The sequence below is a fragment of the Salmo salar genome, chromosome 01 (assembly GCF_965601325.2).
Source record: "Salmo salar chromosome 01, fSalSal1, whole genome shotgun sequence".
NCBI lineage: Eukaryota > Metazoa > Chordata > Actinopteri > Salmoniformes > Salmonidae > Salmo > Salmo salar.
This window is the reverse complement of record NC_138291.1, coordinates 99,029,168-99,039,758: the sequence shown is the minus strand read 5'-3', so window position 1 is coordinate 99,039,758 and position 10,591 is coordinate 99,029,168. Positions and strand designations below refer to the sequence as shown.

The 10,591-nt window shown below is 40.2% G+C and overlaps 1 protein-coding gene across 1 annotated transcript; it reads right to left on the bottom strand.

Annotated features, from left to right (window-relative positions):
- Window positions 1-2,804: 2,804 nt before the first annotated feature.
- Window positions 2,805-6,466, bottom strand: LOC106610965 (homeobox protein SIX3). The gene is made up of 2 exons (XM_014210714.3): window positions 5,552-6,466; window positions 2,805-3,968 (listed from the first exon to the last, which is right to left on the bottom strand). Exons 1-2 carry the CDS (start codon window positions 6,238-6,240, stop codon window positions 3,776-3,778), a joined length of 882 nt encoding a protein of 293 aa, XP_014066189.1. The 5' UTR covers window positions 6,241-6,466; the 3' UTR covers window positions 2,805-3,775.
- Between the last annotated feature and the right edge of the window lie 4,125 nt (window positions 6,467-10,591).

Sequence of the window (10,591 nt, the reverse complement as noted above, 5' to 3'; positions counted from 1 at the left end):
CCACAATATGCCTCGAATTCCTTGAAATATGGTGTACAAATGTATGCTTTGAGTAGCCAATGAAAATAGTGTCCAAATTGCACTTGAATAGCCCCCTGAATTGTATTTAATTTAAAAAAAAAATATCAATGTTTGCCTCAACAGTTGTCTAATAAACAATTGTTTTGTCACTGAAACACTTAAAAACTCTGAACTTGTGTTTGTATGGCTTAGTATAGCTTTCTCAACCAATACTACTATAGGCTACAAATAGTTTTAGTTCCACGGCTTACCTTTTTCAAAACCTAAAAGGAAGGAGCGTTTTTAGCAAAAAGGCCTGGTCCTGACAAGAGCGCCTGCACTGTGCGCTGTGAGGCTGCGCCGCTGCAGCACGTGCTGAATCCGGGTCAGAGGGAACTGCTGCTCTTTGAGAGCTGCATGAATACCCACGAATAGAAAAGTTGTGTTCAGTTAACCGATTAAATCAGCGAAAAACAGGGCAGTGCAAGCCTTTCTCACTGCAGACCATGTCCAAATAGTTTGGTGCTGCTTCTATGCTTGCAAGGTTATGGGAATAGCACAAATAATCCATTCGTCTGTTTGTTTGACACACGCATTATAGACCAGACACACAGATAGGGATTGAAAAAAAATGCCCGACCATTTTTGCTGCACTTGTCTCAAATGTTTTGTTTACTTTCTGTAGGCCTCGTATTTAGATCTGAGTATCACACACGGCCACTCCTGGCAAAGTTATTTTATCTCATGATACATATTCGATCACGAACGAAAGCCGGCACCAGTAAATATCCCTGATGAAACAACAGAACTCATCCACTTATAGTTATAGATAATATATGTTATATCTAATATGTTATATATAGGCCTATACCATGAGCAAAATTTCAACCACCTGCAATGTAAAAATGTGCCAATTTTTCAATAGACCTATTTGTTTAAAGTGTATCTTAGTTAGGCTACTACAAAAAAAGTTGTATTTGCTGAATAAGTTTAGTAAGAATAAATACAAACACGTTTATTTAACTTCCATTTAAACTATTTGTACTATCGTGTGGACCGGCTTAAGTAAAATGATGAACCACTTCTATAGAGGCTATATGATTGTTATAGCGGACATCTGAATGATAGTTTATCCCCCTTATCCTTTTTATTGATAAAAATGATCTTCACTTTCCGATGAATTTAATCTTAACCATGGCTGGGACTTGTCGTCGCCAATAAACTAATGTGGTCTGAAGGGGCTGCTGCGGTGATACAGATCAGCTATGGTCTCTGCTGACCCATGCGGGTGAAAGAGCCTATCTTTCTGCTGCAGATTTATGAGTTAAAACGGGGTTAAATACAGATTTATCACAATCACAACTTGCAATGATGGCACTCGAATCAGTTCATATTTGTTTTTCAGCACTTAGTTTGCATTAGGGCATTGTTATTTTTGGTTAATATTGTTTTGGGGTTGTTTTGGTATTTATCTCGCGGTGAGAAACGATATGCGTAGGCTATGGTCAGAGAAAACTGATTAAGCAACAATTGTGTTAAAACAACACGTGGACAGGACCGAATACGACATTGATAACTTGACATGACATCCTCAGTAAAACACACACACACACACACACACACACACACACACACACACACACACACACACACACACACACATTCATATTCAAGTGCCGAGTTAAGTAAGCGAGTAACATTGGTATACACTTGGGTTATTGGTATACCTTGTAGTTAGTTGAAGTTGTTTTCATGTGAATACACTGGGTTGGAATATTGTCAGAAAAAGACATCCATATTTTTGTCTACGGACATTCCAATGTCAAAGCAATGAGGATCTTGGCCACGAAATGTATTCTGTTGTCACTATCTTTTATGTCCTTTGGTTGGACTAAGGATAATGATGAAGATATGATATGTTCAATACATGTTGCCCAGCCTTTTTGGAATGCAGCTCATTAAGATATCAAGAGTGTCAAAGACATGTCAATGCCAATGCCAATGCAACTGATACACCACATGCATACATATGCATTCTGTTTAGTGTCTTATTAGAAGTGCATGCTGTTGACCTGTTTAATTGAGCTGTTCGTTATTATTCCACCAACATAGAATAAAACAGTGTAACTCTCAGAAGTATACTCTCTGGACTACTTTTTTTCTCCTTTCAAAAGAGACTTCCTGTCCTCACAGTGCATTGAAACCTAATTATTTCGCAGCTACAAAACATGTTGGAAGGGTTTTAGAGAACAACCAGAACTCTGTCTAAGAACAACTGTAATCTACCATCATAATTATTGTCAGTTCAATTGTAAATATTCAAGTTATTATGATTGGTTTTGAATTTAGGATAGAATGCAGGGAGAAAGCTTTTCTGGGGGGAATGCTCTTCCCTGGGTGAAGAAAGGCTCTTTCACCGACCCACAATGGGAGATTGAGGCAGGGGAGGAGTCCACCATGCTTAGTCCATTTAATGGCGCGTTTGCTTAATTTCTGTATTCACTGGCAACCATAAACAAAAGGGGAAACGGGACTCTTGCTTAAGAGCTAGGCCTACATGACGTTGACGTTTACCATAACACATGCATATATTCAGGAGCAAAACGATTTTTGTTCAACATCTTGTCTATGGCGTTGGACACGTAGGCTATATGTGTCGCCCAGTGTCGTAAAAGGACCCACAGCATGTGCATCAGAATCATTACGCTCGTCTGGGCATAATATTACCATTTCTCAACATATATGCTCTTAAACAATTGATGGTGGACAATGAACACTCACTTAAAAGAGAGACTTAATGCAGATTATATAACAAAGTGGAATACTGTATTTTGATTTTGAAATATACACGAACATAAACACGCAATAAGAATAATAAGCGCTTTAGGAAATATACGACTGTAATTGTCATTGAAGAATATCCCAATGTTTATATTAAATAGTTTTGCATAACTGTGACTGATAACACGTTTATCTAGTGTCATTATCCATGTTCGGTATAAAAACAAACTAACTAACAAAACGTCTAGAGCACTTTTTTACATTTTGACAAATATTTTATGTAGGAACACCAAGTCGAGAAAAGTGAACAAGGATAGAAAAGATGGAGATGGGAGAGCAATATTATGTACAAGCATATCTACACATATAGGATATTACAGACCGGGAGAATGAGCGCATTATTTACATATCTACACATATTGGATATTACAGACCGGGAGAATGATCGCATTATTTACATATCTACACATATAGGATAGTACAGACCGGGAGAATGAGCGCATTATTTGAGATATACATAATTCAATATAAAATCTTGAAATAAAAATACAAATCTGATACAGTCATAACGATTCGGTTCCACATTTCACCATTTACTCCACACAGGCAGTGACAGAAGTGTAGTACAAAGGTGCTTATAACGTAAATGATTGTCTGATGAACATAAAGTAAAACAGAATTGCATCTTGACTGAGCGGCATCATCACTTGGACTAAAACGGAGATGAAAAGGCGATAAACACCCTCTGGTAATTAATTCCCTCTTCTCGATGATCCTTGTAGAAATATTGAACGGGGTATTTTTCCCAGATACAAAAAACCATCATGCAGGTAGTGGTGGTGGTGGTGGGGGCGTGGTGGGTCCATTGAAAGCGCTTACAAAATACGTTTTTTTGTTGTTCTTTTTTTTTATATATATATTTATATAAATTGGTCCTTTTTTCATCCTCGATATTTGATAGTCCATATTTCCTGTAAATATTTATATTTTTATATCATACGTCGCACTCGGAGTCACTGGATGTTACTGAAAGAATGGACGTTCCAGTGTCAACTCGCTCTGTCATACTGGAGATGCTGGTAGTAGGACTGGCCGCGGTAGACGGCGATTCGGCCGAGCTCCGTGGAGTACAGCCGGATTCTGAAAGGGACCGCATACCGTTCTGTCTAATTCCCTGGTGCTGAAGCCTAAAGAAAGGGAAAATAACATAGCAATTAAATACTGTGTCCCTCCGCAAAATACCGCTCAGCCTGCTTGTCATTCACTCCATGCCATGCCTTTAACAAATGCAGCCTAATGGGAGTAAGAATAGTCTAAAACAAAGCAGAATAAATACTAAAAATGGGGAAATATGACAGTGTATATTAGAATAAGAGGCTGGTTGTTAGTTATACTTAAACCATGGCCAATGCAATTTGAGAACTGTCTTTTATCTTTGATTTTGTCATATCCAGGGCTACGTCCAAATGAATGAGAGACTACAGGCCTACATCCAAATGAATGAGACTCAATTTTTTTCTGATTGTTTTGATTTACTGACACGTCAAATGTGGAATAATTGCAATCATCCTACATGAATCAATCCACAGTGTAGGCCTCCGATTTTATCACTGAGAAAACAAGATGATGAAATGTAGCTGTGTTCTTCTATTCTTCACCAACTTTTCTGTTTTCATCCAGTTCACCAATTTGTCATTCATTATTGCATTGCCAATAAATAATAGTCTAGACACATTGTGAATCGAAAACATGGCTGCCAAACAGGCTATAGTTTTAGAATGAATATGTTGTATTTATGTTGACAGCTTATATCAAATGTTATGCATCAATCGTTTCCAAACGTCTATAGTCTAATGTATACGTTTCGTATGTGTAAAAAGCACCACGAATAAAATTCGTAACTGAACACATTCAATTTGGAAAACTATCCCATCTTTCCCAGTGTTTTTTTGTGTGTGGTTTCTTAGTCTACACTGGCCTTTTACAGCTGCTACATGTACATTATATTATATTGATTAAACAACTAACCAATAACCTATAAGCTAGGTGTTTTGTTTTATTTCCTGTTTGTGGTCTAAATCTATACCACGCTGCAGTGTGTCAAGTTTTCAGACCAAAACGTTCACTTGTTGAGAGAAGATAACAATCAATGAAAAACGTAGTATCACCACAACATGCGGTATTCCAAGTTTAACAGACATCCTTATGAATCATTATTTTCTGTCTTGTCTAGAAAATAGGACAACTTCAAGATTTGCATTGCTGCTGATTTTCTTTGTGTGTACTTCCTGTTTTGTTATCTAACGCATACACTGATGTTTTCATTTTGCTTATCAGGGAAACTAGCATATCAGCGTAATCTAGCCTACACGCTTTCGAATTTGTCGAGAGTTGTGTGTTTTACGTAGAATCATCTTTTACGCATTTTAATATATTTTGGATTATTTTGGACAGCAATAATAGTTAGATTTTTCTGTACACGCTTTGAAAAAAAGGTTCTATATAGAGACCCCAAATAACAATTTGTTCCAAGAGTATAGCCCCTGAATGCATATAGGCCAATGAGATGAAAAAGTAAAATGTCGCCGTGCTCCCTCCCCACCTCCAACCATACACCCAGCTTGCTCATTTGTAACCCCTCTACAACCTTGTTTATGACTTCGATTAAGTTTTATATTTACATGGTATGTTTGCATTCAGTTTATAGGAATTATTTTTGCTTATTTGGTTCGGTGTAGCCTATGCTTTGACAAATGAACAGCGCACTGACCTGTTTTTTGCTGCCGCGGCTCTGTCTCGTTGCCTCCGATTTTTAAACCAATTTCCGACCTGTGTAGGAGTGAGTCCAGTGGCTTGTGCCAGTTCCCTTTTCTTGCTGGGGTTTGGATATGGGTCCTGAAGGTACCACTCCCTTAACAGACCGCGCGTCCTTTCTTTGAAACAGTGCGTCTTCTGCTCGCCATCCCAGATAGTCCTGGGCAGGGGGAACTTCTTCCGTACCCTGTACTTGTCAACCGGTCCTAAGGGGCGACCGCGCAGCTTCTCGGCCTCCTGGTAGTGTGCCTCCAGCCACATGGCCTGCAGTTTGCCATGGGAGTCTTTGGTAAACTTGTGGTTCTCCAAGATGTGATAAAGGTCTCGAAAATTCCCGGTGTGGAAAGCAACCACTGCGCGAGCTCGCAGGATGGACTCATGCTTGTTGATCTGCTCGCATGCTCCCGGTGCCACCGGCAGGGACCATAGGAATCGTCCCAGCCGTTCAATGTCTCCGGTTTCCTCCAGCGTCTCACAGACGCTCGCCACTTGCTCCGGAGAGAAGTTGAGGGTCGGTAGCGCAAACATTGATAAGTCTTCTGGAGACCTGGTGGGAGTGCTGCTCGCCAAGAGCACAGGGCGCTCAGTGAAGTTTGGCAGGAAGAAATGGGAGGGATAAAGCTCTAAAGGGGATCTGAAAACCATGGAATGACCTGAGAGAGAAATACAGTTATCAAGAAAAAGAAAAGACGAGTAAAGATTGTACGATTCAATAGCTATCGCCTAATGACACCAGCCTCATAATATCTCCCCCTAAATCCACCGTGAGTGTAGCACTGAAACATTTTGTTTCGCTTTTCTATTGGTCTTCTTGGTGTGGTTGTGAGGTTGTCATGGCAGCCCTGCCAATCACTGTCAAGCGTGCCAATCATTAGCCAGTACGTAGACTAGGGCTTTCACCACTTCTGTTGCAAGCACCGAGGGTTATCAGAAACTCCAATCTCAACACCACCCTCCCACTGCACGACTATAGTGAAGTATAAGACAAGGCTCGCCTATTTGTTGAATGGAATTAGCAATTAGTGGGTGGAATATTATTGCGATCTTAACGAGGCTCGTTAAAGCTCAAGAAGATATGTAGGGAGAGATGCTTGGGGGGGGGGGGGGGGGGGGGGTTCTTAGTGGTGACAATCGGGCAGGAAAACGTTTGATTTGCTTTTTTTGTAACAGTCAATTCACACCTTATGTTGGAGTAGTTTTTCCATTTTTCCCCATGTGAACCCTTTTAAGTTTTTGTGAGGAACGAAAGCTGGCATCATTTATGCCCATGGGGGACTAGTATATAGATTTTTGTCTAAAGGCTTGGGTATATTGCGCGAAAAGCGTATAAAAAAAACGTTATTTAAACGAATAAAACATAATATAGTCAATTTTTTACCGTTTGATATGTCTATCTGACTAACTTCCGGAGATGTCAATATTTTCGTGACACAGTCTGGGCGCTTGCTTTGCTCAGAGAACAGCAGACCGTTGGTGTGGGTGTAATTCGCAGTGGCTCACCCCCTAGTCGGGCTTGGCCTCCGCTAGTATTACGCAGCAGTGCAACCCTGCTGGCCCAGTGCCCAGTGTGCGTTTTTTTCCAAACAGTGTTTTCATGTTAAATGAATATCGATGCGGTGCGTTGTAATGATTAAATGTTGATCAACTGGACCATTTCAATTAAGAACGTTTTGCCAGTGGTATTGTCTTTGCAGCTCTTTCGCTGTAGGCCTAGTAGTTTTGGCGACCATTTGTATAATTATGGTGAAAATGATTAGTCTGAAACAATATAGCCTAAAGAAAACTAGGCTTATTGCATTCTTTCATTTTCATAAACTGTAGGCATGATCAATATCCACAAATGTCACTGGATTCGGTTTAGAAACCACATCAATAGCCATAGCGGTGTGGTTTCCATGTTTATTACAAAAGTGACTGTAGGCCTACTGCCTCATATTTTGTCATGGCTTAGTTGGTGTTAAAACTAAGAGTTCACAGACGCGAACAGTGCTCACATTGTAAAAGCGCATGCATTAGACGTAGTGAAACACAACATCTAGACTTCGGCTAATCCAGCCTCAATAAAACGGGCATAATTATCCTATGCCGCCTTTCTAAATAATTCAGGAACTCAAAACGTTTCCTTCTCTTTCTCCAGCCTCAGATTTTTGCATTCCCGGCCATCTTCCTACACGACCGGTTACAGCATAAGGGAGAGTATCATATAATCATATTCACATCCAATTACAATTACTGTGAGGTTTGTTCCAGTGGATGCAGATACCATATTTATACCATTGCTTTATTTTCGTGTTTGTGCTGCGTGTGTGCGTGCGTTTGTGTGTGCGCGTGTGTGTGTGAGTTTGTGTGGGTGCGTGTGTGTGTGTGTGCGCGCGCGCGAGCTATAGGGGTGGGGTGATGATCATGTTGGAAGCTTTAGGGCAGGTTGTCTTTGGGATCAAATCGGTTTGCTCCCTTGTCTTACGAAACTCAGGAGAAGTAATTCCAAGTGGCACTTGAATTGGTCCAATTGGAAAGCTTCTTGGACTGGAAGTAACCTGCGTTATTTCCATGCTGGCTATGGTCGTGATAAAACTAACCTCCCCCTTCTCGCATCGCCAATATTAAGAGGGGGCTCAACGGAAAGTAATCGGAATATTTAAAGCTGCTTTGCTTGTGTCCCCGGTCTACACATTTATCTGATCAATATGCATGGACTCCAGGTATTACGTAGAGCTATGTTTGTTAAGGAGATGGAGCATAGTTGTAAGCAGCCCTCGCAGGCAATTCGGAAATCACTTAGGTGAAATGTAAAACCTGAATGGGTTTGCAAAGCCAGTGGTAAATCACATTCTTCTTACATAGCCTAGCTTTTGTTTACGTTAAGCATGTCATTAACACCTCCATACAAGTTTATTCACCTGGCCTAATTGTCTATTTATCCTCCAGCTTCTTAGTACTCCTCTCTTAACGATAACCAGCGGGAGACGCGTTATTCAATGCCGACTAACCATTAACTTGATCTTTGCTTATTTACCACAGAACCCCAACGTGACAATACAGGAATGAGTTAGGACTAACTCTAAATTGACAGCACAAATATTAATTAACCTTGACTCAGCGTGATTACTTAACGGGGATGTATTTATTTGCGCCCGTTGACTCTGAGCTCAAAATTTCGGAAGTTAGGCTATAATTTTTCAATGTTCCAAGGGGTGAAATAAACAAAGGTCTTAGGTTACGTCATATTCTGAGAGGGGGAACCGAGCCACTCAATGAAAAGGTAAGAAAGCATTCATTTTTATTTTCTTCCCTACTTAACCTCGGCTTCTCAATTGATAACCAGGAAAAACCTGCTACACCCACCCCTGATGAAAATGCATGCGTAATTGTTTGGTATTTTCAGCATAAGGACTGAATGCGCTACTTTAATCTTTTTAATGATTTCGTTTTTCTGACGCATGTATAGACTATACATACTTCAATAGACGAGTTTGACACTGCATGGTCAAAGATTGAGATTGTTTTTATGACAGGTCTTGGTCACATGCTGATGTGGGCAGCGACACAGTTTCTCTTAAAGTTCTTGACTGAACTCGCAATAGAACGCATTCGAACTTTTAGGGTGACATTTTGTCAGATTTACCACAAAACTACGTTATCCATCAGTCAGCATAGTTGTTATTTCTTTTCTTCTGCTTCTTCGACTTTTTTTCTCGTCTTCTTTTCGTCCTCCTTTCCCCTTCTTCATTCTTCCTTGTTTTAATCGGGTTTTAAACGGGTGATTGTCAACGATTAACTACAAGGACCGGACTATATATGCATTACTTCTTGAAAAAATCTGTTTGTCCAAGGGCGGAGGTGGAAATCCTTTCCGGATCCTGTAAGTTCGTTAGTCACACACTGGGCTCTGCCTCTTTAGTTGACTATTCATTCTTTAAAAATCTGATTGAATAAAACGCTTGTTTGAACCTACTTTTAAAATCGAATCGTTTTAGGATATCCCAGGATTTGCGCAAGACCGCACGCTTTGTATAGTCTAATAGTGATGAGCTCACCCAAATGTCTTAGCCTATAAAATGTCGATAGATGCATGGAAAACATTGAACAATTACATGATTGATTAGGTATATTGCCGTGCCAATTTAGTGTCAGATAATCTGAAAAAAATGCGATTCCATTTGGTTTGCTGCTTTCGCATCTGTCTTCATGGAGCGGAAACGAGCACCAGTCTCCTTCAAGTCTTGCACAGCAAGAGCTGCTGCAGCTGTGTAACGCTGTCGGGATGGGGCGCAAATACCCCTTTCTTGGTTTTCTTAGCACGGGCTTCAACCCTCTTTGCTGGGCGTCCAAAGGGAGTTTATAGCGCTGGACTGGAGCGTTTATTTGTATTGATCTTTCAGTAGCCTATATCGTTTGTCTTTTTATAATGATTATGACATACCCACCTTGAATCATACGTAGCCTACCTTTATAGACTGAAAATATATATTGGCTATTGTCAGTACTAAATTATTTGTTGGCCATTGATACAGCTTGGGTAGTATTGACTTGGCACATGGTACTGGGAGGAATTGAGTGTTTGTCAAAGATAGCAACAATGAGAACCAGTGGGTCAGAAGAGAGAATGTGGATGGAGATTACGAGATGGTTGGTTACCCATGCAGGACAGGTGACTATACGTCTTTTGGACAAAAGTGTTTTCTGATTATTTGTTTTATGGTCTAGAAATCTGCTTATTTAAAAACAAAATACGAAAAGTTACTACATTTGAAACCAGTGCAGACTAATATTTAGTTTAGAACCATCCAAACCATCCAGACCTATAGGCCTATGCTACATGAACTATTTCACCAAACTCCAAATTATTCGACTGTAAAGAGTTTTTCCCAACTTATCCTTTTCTTTTTTTGTGTGGTCTCATTAAGTGGGCATCCTGCTAAGTCTGCGGGGTTATACGGGAGCTGTCCAATCAGTGTATTTGCACGGCTTGTTAGCGACAGTTAATGAGGGCGCT

Coding starts and splice junctions, on each gene's coding strand:
- LOC106610965 (XM_014210714.3), bottom strand. CDS start 6,240: ATGGTTTTCAGATCCCCTTTAGAGCTTTATCCCTCCCATTTCTTCCTG. Junction 3,969..5,551: donor GCCGCGGCAGCAAAAAACAG/GTCAGTGCGCTG, acceptor CCCTTTCTTTAG/GCTTCAGCACCAGGGAATTA.